The sequence below is a fragment of the Prinia subflava genome, chromosome 2 (genome assembly GCF_021018805.1).
Source record: "Prinia subflava isolate CZ2003 ecotype Zambia chromosome 2, Cam_Psub_1.2, whole genome shotgun sequence".
Classification (NCBI taxonomy): domain Eukaryota; kingdom Metazoa; phylum Chordata; class Aves; order Passeriformes; family Cisticolidae; genus Prinia; species Prinia subflava.
In genome coordinates this window covers 29,311,365-29,326,617 of record NC_086248.1, presented here as the reverse complement: position 1 = coordinate 29,326,617, position 15,253 = coordinate 29,311,365, and the positions used below count along the sequence as shown (strand labels likewise).

Genomic DNA, 15,253 nt, shown 5'->3' with positions numbered 1-15,253 from the left:
ATTTTTTCATGTAAGTTTTCAGTGAAATATTCTTCTCAAAGCTTACAGAATTTAGATTTTTGTACAAATATTCAGCGTTTACTTACAACAAACAAAGAAGTGCTGTGTGTTACTTGGATTAAGAGCTTCTCTAACTTTCTCACCACTAAACACAGTAATTTGAAAAATGAGCACAAGTCATCACCATGAAGAAAAAAATATATTTCCACAGATTAAGGCTATCTCCTTAGTTTATTAAAGATGTGATAGTACTTGTTTCTTTGCTTTTTTTCAGTTATTAAATTTCAGATTAGTTTAAGCAAAAAAAAAAAAGTAGATATAAGAGATATGGCATCAATGACAGTTTAGTCTAGAAGAGGTCTTAATAAACATTCACAAGAAAGTGATACTTTTTATGAAATTGAACATACCCAGTTCAATTCGGTGGGACGAAGGGAGATCCTTGGTTATTGTAATGAAATATTTATGTAACCCTTTGAAAGCAAGCAGCAAAGTGGCACAAAGTGTATAGTGGAAGTTATAAGCATGGCTGAGGAAAGACTCTGAAACAACAAAACTGCAACCCTAGAATAAAGAAGAAAAGGCACATATTACTTTTGTATAATAAATGAAGTGTTAAGAAAATGCTAAACACTAAATCTAAAAAGATAAGCAATTGGCTCTTTTCACAAACTTGATCAATACTTTTGTGATTTTCAATGGATTACGAGGTGTTAAAAAAGGAGGTCAAACACTTAATATTGTAAACTTCCCATATGTACATTCCTGAAGCAGGTAACATAGCCTTTTGGAATTTTTTTTTTCATTTCCCTTTTCCCATTTCCCATGCCACCCCAAAACAACTCTAACAAAGTTCATTCTTTATCAAATAATATTCCAGCAGAAAAGATAAAATTCACACCTCCCAAGGGAATACAAATAAAACTTTAAACTGATATGTATTCTTACGTCTGCTGATAACTGTTTTGTGTAGTTATTGCCAAAGACCACACTTTCAAGAGAAGGAATCACAGAGTCCCTGTTTTGTGCTGGTGCATTCCTGTTCAACCATGTATTCTTCACTGGGCGAGGAAAACTGCAAAAAGCACAAATGAACTGATAATCTGAACATATTGTTCCTCTTTGCTTCCAGTGCAAACTTCAATTAATTTAAACAATAGTCCCGAAAGTTTAAGCCAGAAAGATAAATTTTGAAATATAACAGGTATGAAGTATTCATTTTCTCTGGATTTTGCTTAACCTCTTAAAAGTGAAGCAGTAGGAGGAGTTGAAAGCTGTTACACAAGCTGACATTACTGTTTTCCTAAAGGATGCCTGAGCCTCTGCCTGCTGAGGAGGAGCTCCTATCCTGAACTCCTGAAGAACAGAGCATTCTGCAACACTAGGCTTGTGATAACTAGGAAAGATGAATGAAAAATGAATGAATGTAGAAAGTGGGGATTATTAGGTAACAGGTAGAAATAAGCAATTACAGGTTAAAGAAAAGCTTAGATTACACAGGAGTCCAGGGCTGCACCCAAGTAGAATTATCTTCTCTCTTTCAAGGGAAGTGCTAACATTGTTTGGTCCCAAGAGAAAGTGACTCTGAATGCTACTCAGAAGAAAACACTCAAAAAGTGACCACTCCTAGGACAGGAAGAGGTGCCAATTATGTAAGCATGATCCAAACAGAGCACCAAACTGCCACCCATGAAAGCCCAAAGGACAAAGAAGAGTGACACCTGCAATTCTCAGCTTTTTCAGAAACAGGTGTTCCAGAAAAGTGAGCCAGATATGGATACAGCAACCACCAAGTATTTGCTATGTGGGGGAGCTCAGCTGAAATAAAACACTGTAAATTTTAAAGTTTCTCCCTCTCCCCATCACAAGCTGATTTAAAGGACATCTTGAATACTTAAAATAATTTTGTGGACACCAGCAATCCCTACTCTTAAGGTAGCAAAAGCAGCATAGAAGTCGCTCTTTTGTTTCAGTACCTCCTTACACAAACTGTATCAACCCAAGCTTTACAATTAAATAGCATTATTCTATCATCACTTGAAAAACCACAAACTGAGGAAAAATACACAGAAAACCCCTCAGATTCACTGCAAATTTTTAAAAAGGTCAGTAGAGACAAATATGTTTCTGACTAAAAATTAGTATCAAGACTTGTTTTCATTTTCTGACAACAAATGATCTCTATAGGTTAAATGCCTGAATTTCACAGTGGGACTGTGTGATCATGTACAGTTTACACACATGATGCTACTGTACGTGCATTAAAAAGTGCATTTATCAGATTAGGTCTTCAACAACAATTCCCACCTTCTCAATACTTGTTTGTCTCCCAAATGAGGCTGTGCCATCTCTTCAGATGTATTAGTTCATTTACTATAAAACCATACCTAAAACACATCACCAAAACAATTCAAGCCAACTTGCAGGGTTAAAAAAAAAGGACAAAACCCCCCATGAAAGCCAGCTGAATCCTCCAAACCAGTGCAGCCCTACAGCACAGAACAGCTGTCTAACACACGCAGAGATACTGCTTTCCATGATGTGAAAGGCACAAGGAGTGGGAATACCTCAAGTTAAAAGTCTGGGCATTTATGGCACAGACTGGACTTGAACAAGAGGAAACTTGAGGGCAGCAGCATGGACTATTTGAAGACCATGAAAGAAGGAAAATATAGATATGCTAAAAAAAAGGTATTCAAAGAATACTTCATATGTGTAACTGACTGTACAGCCCTTCTTCATACAGAGATGCAAAGTTAACAGAGATTGCAAAGGGTAACACAAGTAGATGAAAGAAAAAGACTCCAGCCAAAATTAGCCAAAATCTTTTTTAAAGAGAAAGGTAAATTCTCCAGTTCCATTTACTGAATAAAATGGTAAATGTATCATTTGCAGACATCACTGCCATTCCAGTAGTAACTGAAAACTGTGCAGATAGTTAACAGAAGGCATCCTATTTGTATTAACAGCAGCTATTTCAGTCACTGTGTACGTTGTGCAGCAGATCTTCCTGATTAAAAAAAATCATAAATATTTATATATACAAATATACACATATAAATATAGATATCTATACACTGGCCTTGGGCATTCTCTTCTACACTACACACTCTTATTTCTAATTTTAAAAAAACCCTCAAAATTTGTTTCAGATAATTTTAAGCAAAAAGTTTCTCATCCCTCTAGACCCTGAACTCCAAAATCATAGAAAATAATACTGTCCATGTATTTAACTCCTTCCTAAATGTTCTGGTTTTATAATAATTCCATCTGGACATTCAGTACTTTATTTGCATTTTATTAGTAACAATTACCTTATCAATGGCTGATGCAGAGCAACCAAAGAAGCATGGACTATAACGGATATGACGGAGAGGTGGAAGTAATCAAACATAACATTGACGTAATGATGAAGGCCCTGGTGTAGGTTAAAGTGCAACTTTAAAGTTCGGCTACTTATTGGCTGTAGTGTGCTCAGGTCATCTGGTCTAAAATAAAACAACAGAAAAACATACTATTAGAACAATCATATTTAAAGTGCAAGCTATTAGTAACTGGCACAAACAGCAATTTAGCATAAGTCCATACTTTGGAATGTAATGGATCTCCCTCAGAGGAAAAAAAAATAGAAAGAGACAAACCAGTTATGAAATCTTAAGAGACTTCAGGGCTGGATTTCTTTTTTACCATCATTTATGTCTAATGTGAACACACTACACCTATGAATAACACAGATTTAAACAGATTAAAGAGTTAACATATCTTCTTGCTTTAACAAAATCTTCTATATTTAAACTTACGAGTAGTCTGTATCCGTGAAGTGTAAATCCAATGTTAGCAGAAAATTCATTTCATTAAGCGACTCCTCAATCTACAATGAAATTGTAGAAGCATGAAATCTTTCAGGTCCCTTATCTGTACTAATTCAAACTGTACATAACGAAGGCTAAATTATCTGAATGTAGTAAATTTGAACAGCAGATTACCTTCCTTTCATCTATCAGCATTTTTATTTTGAAAATCATCACATCATTCACAGAAACTTCCTCATTTTTGTAAAGAATCTGAAATGTTTTACTGCAAACTATATTGTCATGGACTGAAGCAGGAAAGGCAAGATCTGTTGCACCTGAAGAGAGAAACAAGTATTAATATAACTGGAAAACTCAGAGCAGCTATTAAGTGGAACTATAATTTCCATCAGTATCATGATTACTATTAAAACTGTAACAACATCAGTAATGTAAATGGTTTTCTTTTCAGTCAGCAACTGATGAAGTTTGAAGGGGTACATTTTGTTTCAAAGGAACACCGCCAATATCTTTAATATCATTTGCTTTTAATATAAGTTCTGAAGAATTCTAGCATTCACGTCAAGTTGCAGGTTTTAACCACACTGAAGACAAAATTACCTACAGACAAGGCAAAGAGGTTAAATGAGATCTACCACTCCACTGAATTAATCAAGAACAGAGATAATTTATTCTTTCTTTCAAGATCTTTGTGTCCTACTCAGGCCAAACTAATTCTGAGCTTATCACCTGAACATTGCATATGCAATATGACACTTCTGCTTTCAATCCAAGGCTACTCATCAAAAGAGTTCAGGAAAGTGTAATAAATAGTTGGGGAATCTTTTGCTGAAAAAAAAAAAGAGTTAAAAGACTTGCAGGAGAAATGAGAAAGAGAATGATTTAAAAGAGTCATTGAGGAAATGTTTATCATAATAGCAAAGGATTATCACACAGGAAGTATAATGATGGGTACTATGCTCTGAAAAAAAACTAAAAGAAGTTGGACCTTGGAAGAACGGAAGTAACAGAAATACTGACACTTGCAACTCCCCTTTATAAGTGGCTCAGAAACATCAATGTCTTTCAAGACAAAATGTCTTAGAAATTGTGTAAATGAGGGTGCAAAAGATTTTTTTAAATTCTTTTGATTCTTTTTAATAAATTACTTCAAAGGAATCCACAAGAGGGAAAAAAAAAAAATGCAGTTCTCAGTCTATAGCTTTAGGGCCTCTAATAGAATATTACTGCCCTTATAAAACATTCCCACTCTTAGTAACATCTTAATTCAACTTCTCTTCAAAAATGTACAAATACTGGGTTTTGCTGAAGTGTTTTCACACATATCATCAGTCTGATGTCCTGGACAAAATGCTTACAAAGGCTGAACCATTACAGTGTAATTCCCCTATGGATAATGCCACTTTCAGCTTACATCCATCTGTGTCGTCTGTTACAGCTGAAGGGCAGAGCAGGTATGGTTTCACTTGGCACATAATCTAACTGCACAGCATCAGCAAAAGGATCTCCCACTCTGGGCTGAAACAAAAGAAGTAAAGGAGACAAATGGCTGAGGTCCCACTTCCTCTGCAGTGTCCAACCCTGAGTTACAGCCCCCAGCTCTGCTGACTCCAGTGGAACAAAAACCAGCACCCTCAGAAGAGAGAGAGGAGCTGCAGATAAAAGCTGAGTCAGGAACAGGCTGAGCCATTTCCACACGGGGAGCAAGGACTCCCAAATGTGAGGTCATCAAGGCAGAACTGCTGGTTTTTTACATCAGTGATGCACTGACTGGCCAGGACTATTCCTAAGCTTCTAACCACACAAAAGGGATACTCTTACATAGTTATTGCTCTTGCATATAAATTTACTAGATTTATATTTTTATTAGATATATAGGTTTATATATTTACCAATTTGTATTTTACCAGATAATTTACTCTTGCATCATAAAACCAGACACCTCATTCCTTCCTACTCTGCCTTTGCTGTTTTTTCCTATCCCTTTATTTTTTCTCTGAAAAGTAGCTGTGAATTTTTGAGAGAAGGAGGAATTCAGAACACCCTCAAATCTGAAACAACCTCATAAAGGCTAAAAATACATATTCTTTACATTTTCTATAGCACAATTACATCTTCCTTCAAATGACAAGAATAAAAAAAGACCTTTGCAAGGCTGGAGCTAAAGTGAGAGAATTGCCTTAGCCTATCTGTAATGACACTCATGCTGGGCCCCAAGCAGGTCTAGAGAGCTACTACAGGATGTGGGAAATAGAAATGGAAAAAAAACTTATTTAAATTAATGAATGACTGCATCAATAGCTGGGCAAAGGGTGAAAGAAGATGCAAGCAAACAGGAAAAAGAGGAAAACTTGAGATTATGTATTTGGCTTGGGGAGATAAAAGCAGGAGAGAGATCAAACAAATGGTCTGTGGGAGAGGGAAAACACAGCTAAAGTAAGGAAACCGCGGGTGACTTGTGCAGAGTCCACGGAAAGCTAGAAGGAGGCAAAATGACTTGGAAAGGAGTGGGAAAAACATGACTAAGCTAATAGGATTTAGAATAGGTAAGTATGAGAAAGACTGAAAAGAGAGAAAAGTACAGAAAGAAGCACCTGATCAATACAGGACACCATTTTCAAGAGTGGGAGCTGTGGGATGCTGACCAGCCTCCTCTGTGGTTAACAAGCAACACAGTGAATCAGCACAGTGCTACTCTGTGCTGAGACCAATGGCAGCTATTTTCTACACACAACAGCAAGGAGTTGCTATCAGCTATTCCTCCTCCTGGAGCAGGAGGGCTGCATGTGAGCCTACAGCATCCAGCTCTGCTAAATCAAGCAAGTGGCTAAATGGAAATGGAAAGCAGAGGCTCTGGGCAAGACCTAGCACTATGATGTCCACAAGAAGGATAAACTAACCCCCTTTCACTGACCAGCTTGTACCCTTCCTTCTGCTTTATTGTGAGACAAACATTATCAGTAACTACCTGAAAAACTAAATCAAGAAACTGATCTAAAAAGGGCCCCAGTTTTTGGGTCTGAAGGAGTTTGGGTTTTTTTGTAAAATAGCTGCTTGTCAGCTGAATGAGTTCCCCAGTTGAGTTCCCAGACCAAATCAGACACTTGTGTCAACAACACACACAGCAATATGAAGGTGAGACAGAGTGGCCAAGGGGAATCAAGGGCTGGCTTTTTTTCTTTGTCAGAACTGCTGATCTAAACTCACACCAAATTTCAGTGTTTATACCCTTTATATCTAGTAACAATAAACAAGAGCTAACACATATGTCACAATTTACGAACAAGACTGCAGCTTTCTGAAAAAATAACCTAAGACCATTCAAAAATATACCATGAAATGGAAAAACTTTCTTTCCAGCAATATCAATCATATTATTGTCACTTGTCACAAAGTGTGTTTTACTAAAGGATGTTTACCAGACCCAAATTCTCTAAACTATATTAAAATTTGCCTTTGAAGTGGAGTAACCTTGGCTTATCAGAACTATTCATTTATCTCACACAAATCCAAGAAATATTTAGGAAGCATGACCAAAATTCAGTATCTACTGAATTTTGGTATTGCTTTACTCAGAGTTACTTTCAAAATAGCCTCAAAAATTCAGGTTTCAGTCATATCCTATCACATTTCCTCAGACTGTATGACATTTTTCTTCCTTGAAATTCCCATAATTACACATAAAATTGGAAATTTTAATTAATTTTTCGCTTTTCACGTTTTTTCACTATGTTGAAGTATGGCCTACACAGAATTAGGTGAGCCCTAACACATTTCTCTGGATTTAGTTTGCCTGGACATAAAAACCAAAAGAGAATGACAGGTTTAAAAAAGAAAAAATATAAGGGATTCTGTTCAGGAGGTTAAATCAATTTTCAAATTTACCACTAGAGAACAACAGAGTAAGTTTGAAAACTGCACTCTTTCAAAGTATTCTTTTCAGAAAAAGAATGGGCTTATCAATCTGTGTAAGAGTCTGTATCTGAAATTCTTCACTGCTTTCAGATATCTACTTAGATCTGCCCTTGGTCATCTTAGCCTGGAACACGGAGAAGACTGAGCAGATCAGTGGAAAAAACCAGAACACACTAATATAAAGGAATCACCATGCTTTGCTACCAGCAGAGGCAATCAGCAGATGAAAAATAGTAACAGAAATTCTGTAATCAACTTTTAAGTCCCATTGTTAAGAACAGGATATATTTGCACTGTGTTAGTAACAAAATGAAAAACACTGCTGTATTAGTTGTAAAAATATACGACAAAAAGTCATATAGCAAGGCAAGATAATGACTTAATTTACTGAAAAATCTTTGCACTTACCAGCTCCATGTAACAAACTAGCTTCTAATATGTGTGGAATTCTTGGAGGAATTTTCATAGACGCACGAATCTGGTAAAAGCTAAAGCAAAAGAGTGATTTACAACAGATGTGTTACAGTACATTTCATTACCATATACAGATATATTGACAAAGGCAAGAATGGATAATGGGAAAGGGGAACAGGTCAAGGAAATCTACAAAGCTTAATACTATCTTACTTAACCTTTTATCTTGTTATGTTTTATTTTTTAAAATTATTAACCAATGCAGTAGCCAAAGATGAATAAAAAGAAATTTTAATACAGCACTAGTTTTTCCATGTCCTGAAGAGTTGGACCAAATACTCGTAAAGACATGCAGCAAACTACACTGGAAAACTGGTATGAATGAAAAATCAGGATTATCACCTACACTACAGTCACCTCAGAAGGATCTGCCATGTAGCACATCTACAGGACTGCTATAATCAGTTCTGACACTGAAGGAGGTGAAACTGTGGTTTGTAAAACTCCCCCCTCCAGGACCCCCTGAAAACACACACACCAGACACTCTCTCTATATTGTTTGTGGCCACCAGCTATGCAAAAGTGCAAATAAAGGGTCACACTAGGCAAAACATGACAGCACCTTTATGCTGTCAAGGCCAAGAACTGCAGGCTTCAAGCCTGAAATTGAGAAAAACCCCAACACAAGTCTTTGGGGTCTCTACCCCATCTCTCAACCATTTTTTATCTTACTCAGCTCCATACAATTTCCAGCTTTGATTTTCATCTAAGAAATCCTTAACTGTCACCAGGCTGATTTTATGAAAGTCTTATAACAACACAAGCACCCACAAATACACTTAGATAACACATTCTAACCATCACATACCATTTCAGATAATTTATTTTTGTTTGAGTTAGCTTCAGCTCCTCAGTGAGCTGATGTGACCTACCACACAGCTCCACAAACACTAAGACCAGTGTAAGGGAGGCAGCACAAACACAGAGAGGAAGAAAAACCCACATTTCTTGGCAGAAGCATGGTCCTAGATGCCCTTAGGAGTACACATTTACCCTTCATATTTCACTCACAGTATACACCCAATCACAGTCATGGTTTTCATCATCCCCAAAAATCCAAATCCAAACCAATTTATTTGTGGTTTTCTGATTTTGGCTTCTAACACTTCAACTGAAGCTCACCATCTGAGACTTGACTATAATTGGTGACTATGTACTAGGCTAACATTCAGCCACTGAAAAAGCTCTTAATTCTTCCACAAAATTAAAAACTCAGTTTTAGTTTTGTCAAAACTCCTATATCAAAGAATAGGAATATAGTGAGCCAGTAACATTGTTTGAGATAAAAGATTAAGTGATTCCTAGTTTTGAAAAAATGGAGCAAAACTTAACCTGTTGCAAGCTATTACTTACATATTTCATTTTTTGAAACCCACAGGTCAAGCATGATTCCAAATACACTCCCTAAGTGATTCATAAATAGTAAGATAATTTGTTTTGTATTGGGTTAAAGAAATATAAATTAACATTAAGCTTTCACTTAAAGGATATCTTTTAAGTTATCTCTTCCAAGAGTACAAAGAACTGAGAAGATTAAGAGTGCCCTCTCAACATGAACCCAGAGGGATGCAGTGTAGTAAAGTGATGTACTCCTTTTTTCTGGGTCAGATGAGATTTCCATCATCCAATTAGTTACTCATTTCACCTATACTGAAGAAACATGATACATGATAATGTGCAATAGACTCAGCAAGGAGATACTTTCCACCAGCCCCAGCTTCACAGTGTCATTTTTGGATCCACAGTAAACATTCATCAAGAGCCTGATCCCTGCCATTACTAGCTGTATCTTCCCATGATCATAACGACCAGCCTGTCATGGTAAAGCATACTGCTTGTTACTTCACGTACTGGAAGAATGTCAATTTATTGATATGGTTTACATGAAATATTTTGTTGTGTTTTCTATTAAAACATCATATCTCAGTAAGTTCAGAAATACGCCACATATTTTAATTCACCTTGGCTTTAGCCTACCAAACTAGGTCATTCTATTAGAATTTTAAAAATCCCAAACCTGTATGATTGAGTTGATGTTTAGAAGCACGTGACATCTCTGCAGAGCATAAATATAACTCAACTTTATCAAATGTGGATAGATTACTGAATAAGGACTGTAACAAGGTAAACTAAAGGCAAGACAAAATAAAAAGTGAGCACTGAACAGAAAAAAGGTGCAATGGGATATTCCCATTACTTAATCCAATAAGATTCATTCACCCTAGAGATACTATTAAGTGACTGTTTACAATTTGTGCTTCAAAAAAAATGATCAATAGAATTGTTCATGCTTAAAATGTAATTTGTGAAACCAAAAGGCTGTTACGACATCCTTCCTTTCTTACTATGATTTGCTTGCAATTAATCAAGAGCAGACCATTCTATACTTTTTCTTCAGTAAAACCTTTATCTGCCTGATATTTTTATTTGGTTTCATGGGGAGATTAAGGTGTCTTGTTTGCTTGTTTGAGACAAGTGGGTTTGATTTTCAGCAGATCTATACTTTAAACAGTTTAGAACATAAAACATTCACCTGTTACTGTGAATAATAAAATCTAGGAGTTCAGCTAAGGGCAAATATGTAAAAATTAATTCAAATCTTATGCCTAGATAGATGACAAAATTATTTAACTGCACCAAGGTATTTAAATAAGAAAAACACCTCCCCTACCTAGTATTTACCTGAATTATTCACTGTCACTCATCTTTAAATGCTGTATATATTAAGGATCTATCTGCAAATGAAGAGCTATTATATTGGATAGCTGATTCACAGAAGTATTATATTTGCAGTTTGTAAGTAAGGAAATGCTTTTTTAAAGTTATGACATACATTTCTCATTTGACAGCAAATTTTAAAAGTAATGTAAAAAATGCATTAAGCTTCATCACTCTTTTCCCCAAACCCTCCCTTCCTCGTCATCTTTTGTTTAACCCCCTAATCAATTTGTATTGCAATGTTTCCATTTCCATTAAAAAGCAAAACAAAACCAAGTCACTTTCAATTATTTCCTGGCTGTACTATAAACATTGTTTAGTTCTCATAGGAAAAACTGACTCATAAACCTGATCTATTGCATCTGCTTGGGCCTACACATAACAATTCAGTATCAAGGACTTGTTACTCATCTATCACATTCAATTGTCCCAAATATCCTTAAAACGCTCCATAAATAAGATCTGAATACAATCAGCTCTCCACTGTCTCACGTATCAACTCTCCATTATCTAATGTAACGAGAGAATGAAGGTATCCTGAGCAGTGGAAAATCCCATATGATAACGATGCTACACATCACAACCCACGGTGCAGCAAATGTGCCCAAACCAATGAAGTAAACTCCAGCCTACCAATGCTTTCAAACCCCACTCCAGCTTGCCAAATGGTGGCACACAGCAGACTTAACCACACAGCTGCAGGCTTACCACTAGAACTTTTCAGACATAACAGATAGGGTCCATTGGTGTGTCCACACTAAACCTTCCTGAAGCCCACTGAAGGGAGAACCCAGTACAAACACATCAGAGCACGGCCTGTGCTAAAGCAAAGCCAGTGAGACTCTGTGGCCAACACAAACAGCACATTTTCTCTAACACGCACCTTTAAGTCCCAGGAACATGACAGGGGAATAATCACACTGATCCTGCACCAGTCTGATTCCTTTTCAAGTCCTGACTCTGACAGCAATCTAGACAAATGCCCTACTGGTAACAGAGATGGGCTTCAGGCTTCATATAAAGCTTTATATTCTGTTTTCCAGAACAGAAATACTAGAAAAAGGAAATAGATAAAGCTTTGCAGTCAGCATTAAGATTCCAGAAAAGTACTAGGCTTCTTAAAGCATTGACTAGTTGTGTTTCTTATGTGAAGATTTTTAAAGAATAATTTGAAAAAAACTGTTACAATCTGGTCCTTAATCTCTGTTTTGACTGCATTACATGAAAAAAATCCCCATTTTCAGATTAAGGGTTGATTTTTTCAGATAACAAAGAAGTCAGAAGTACTTTGACGAAGATGCTTTAAAGCTACTCTGGTTTGAAGAAAAGAATCAGTGGTATTCAGAAAGGTGGTATACTGTAAGAATCACCCACAAAACCAGCAACATCCATCAGACTATCATTTGTGCCATTAGCTCAAGCAGGATAACAGTGTATTTCACTAAACAGAGAACAAAACAACAGAAACATCACCAAGAATTTAACTCAAAGTATGACAGAAAATGCACTAAAAAATCAATCATAAGCAAGAGCCTGATACACATTATCTGTTAAATTACACTGACAGGTTATGCCATGATGTTCAGAATCAGCATCTCATAATTCAGCAAGATACATTTGGGTGATCTTAGATGATATAGCTAGGGTTTGGCACTTTAAAAGGCTAGGCTACAATGGCAGCAAAGGAAGTTGAGCCTTAACATGAGTCACTGCAGTGCAGGGAACACAGCTGGATGAAGGTCTGACCACACCAAGAACAGATTCTGAATGAGTCTTTAGAACCATTTTTTCAAGACAACGAGCAGCATGCTGCAGCCTGATGTTCATGGGGTTGATGTGATTTGACGGACAGGCTCCAGAGGGAGGGTGACTAAATGAACTTGAAACAGTCTTAAGGATGCTCAAGCATTGGAACAGATAAGCTATGGAATCTCCCCTTAAGGAAGCTTTTAAAACCTGAGGGGACAGCGCTCCAAGCAACATGGCTTGTATCAAGTTCTGACTCCCAGCAGGAGGAGGGCAGAATTGTATGATATGCTACTATCCCTTCCACCCTGAATCAGTGACTATGATCCCAGCAGTTAAAGAAAACCTGAAAAACAGGGTTCAGCAATTTCCAACTTGGTGACTAAAAGGCAACACAGTAAAAAGCACACATAGTCAGGAACTGATACACAAAACACGATGCAGACACACCTATGAATAGAGCATATTCCAACTCCTGGTTTTTCTACGTCTACACAGGCAAAATCCCTCTCAACAGTTGATTTACTTGCTTCTCTGAAAGGCAGCATCTTTTATTTCCTATTAAATTTCAAATGTCATTGACTTAGGGAAAAAAGAGATGTCCTACACTACCACCTCTGAAAATTTGTCAACCCCTCCTTCCAAATGCTTACAGCATTTACCTTTACTTATCTTGGCCATGGACACAAGGTCTAGGATGAATACCAGATCTCTTGCTCTAGTTGCACACCTAAAAACCTTTATCCCCCGACATTCATCCCCCAAAAGGTACCTTTGCTTTTGCATCAATGTGGGAGATAGTCTAAACATTTGACATGTTTAGACTAAGACAGCATACAACCAAAGCTGAAGTGGACAGCTTATAGATATCCAGGTGATTTCTGTCAAATCTAGTCCATGCAGTCACTCTTCAGTAAATATATGCATGTGACTGCTTGTGTCTGTTTATTCATTTGGTCCTCAATGTCATTACATGCAAATACATAATCATGATATTAAAAGGTTCAAGGATGTCTGGAGCTTAGTGTCCTTACTACAGACCTTGTAGGAAAAGGTGTTCTGAAATAATGAGCTAGAATTACTGCTCTCCTGTAGGCAGAGGACACCTGTACTGTCCAACCAGTGTAATGGATTAAATCTTGTTCATTAAGTTGTATTAAAATCTTGACAATTCTAAAATCTGGCATGTGTCAGAAAATGCTTTCCTACACAGGAAAATTGATAGGTTTCCTTTTTTTAATCCCCACCAGGGGAGAACTTCACTTGGACAGGCATAAGTAAGGGCATTTTTATCACATTTGTGGAAAATGGTAATTTATAATCTGAGCAGGAAATAAGTTTATCAATAACTGGAATGTATCTTGCTACCGACAAAAATGGAAATGTACGATGTGGTAGTGATTTGACTTTTTAATGCTCCCACGTGGAACTACGGGGAGTAATGCATGCAAATGCAGTCAAAGTACAACCATTATTAAAATAAAAAAAAAATCTCATGCATTAAAAAACAATATGAGCATTTATGGCAATAGCTGCACAAGAATTTACTTGAAAAACCACTTAGTTTGTCAGCTGAAGAACATTCCAAGGCAAGTCTACATTCTGAAAAAGCTTCATAACATGTTGGAGTCTAGAACATCCCTCTGGCCACCCTGGAGGCTTTGGAGACCGGACAGGAGGGTCTGGGATCTGTACAAGGGGGTCAGCCAGCCTCACACAGAGCCCAGGAGGACACTGCCTCTGATCCCTGTCCATGGGAGTGAATGCCCACATTGTATGAAGAATCACAAGCTGAGAAAATTCAAAATAAGTAGTATTTAGTTTATCATAGAATGTAAATGTAGAATCTAGGATTCTCAGTATATGGGGTTGAAGAGGCAAGATGGAGGAATTGGGGAGTGGCCCCTGTGCTCCTTGTTCTTGCTCTTGTCTCCCATTTTCTGCTGAGTTGGATCTCAAGGATTGGTTTAGAGTAGAAATTATATGTTAGCATAGGTAGTAGGTATTGGTAAAATTTTGTAAATAAAAAAATACATCTTGGACAGTGGTTGGGTCAGGGGTACTGTACATACGGTGCGAGGCTCTCTGATCCGCCCAGTCCACCACGTGTCCTGCTCTGCTGGGGATGCCTTGCAGAGCAGAGAAAGAACTAAGATAAGGTACCCTGCCAGGGAGGCCTGGCAGAGCTGAGAAAGAACAGAGATAATGAAGAATAAACAACCTTGGAAACATGCACTGGCAGACTCAGCTTGTCGTCTCTACCTTCGGTGTGAAACACTTAAGGCAAAGAGAAGACGAAAAACCTTATTACCTCGGGGAACAGCAACCCCGAGGAGAATCTCAGCGAAAAGCAACTCTGAGAATAACACACTTCATCGTTGAGGTAAAACATTTTTACAGTTCCTTTGCCAGGAAGAGGAAAGGCAGAAGCATGTACAGCAGAGCCTGAGCTTTCCCCTTCCCCAAATCCCACTGCACGCACTGCATACTTCAATGCGTTCAGTCACATTAACAAGAGCAAGCACTGAATGTCGTGGACTGTAAAACTCACATGCACGTTGGGTCACCTGCAGGGCAGATTCTAAATT

The 15,253-nt window shown here is 37.4% G+C and overlaps 1 protein-coding gene across 3 annotated transcripts in view; it reads right to left on the bottom strand.

Annotated features, from left to right (window-relative positions):
- The window catches only part of FAM135A (family with sequence similarity 135 member A), a 79,288-nt gene that overhangs the window by 32,622 nt on the left and 31,413 nt on the right, over positions 1 to 15,253 (bottom strand). For all 3 annotated transcript variants that reach the window (XM_063389442.1, XM_063389444.1, XM_063389443.1), the window contains exons 4-9: positions 8,136 to 8,215; positions 3,987 to 4,129; positions 3,801 to 3,871; positions 3,315 to 3,488; positions 949 to 1,075; positions 411 to 564 (exon numbers count right to left, since the gene is read on the bottom strand). In XM_063389442.1, the coding sequence (XP_063245512.1) occupies positions 411 to 564; positions 949 to 1,075; positions 3,315 to 3,488; positions 3,801 to 3,871; positions 3,987 to 4,129; positions 8,136 to 8,215 (749 nt within the window). The remainder of the gene's footprint in view (positions 1 to 410; positions 565 to 948; positions 1,076 to 3,314; positions 3,489 to 3,800; positions 3,872 to 3,986; positions 4,130 to 8,135; positions 8,216 to 15,253) is intronic.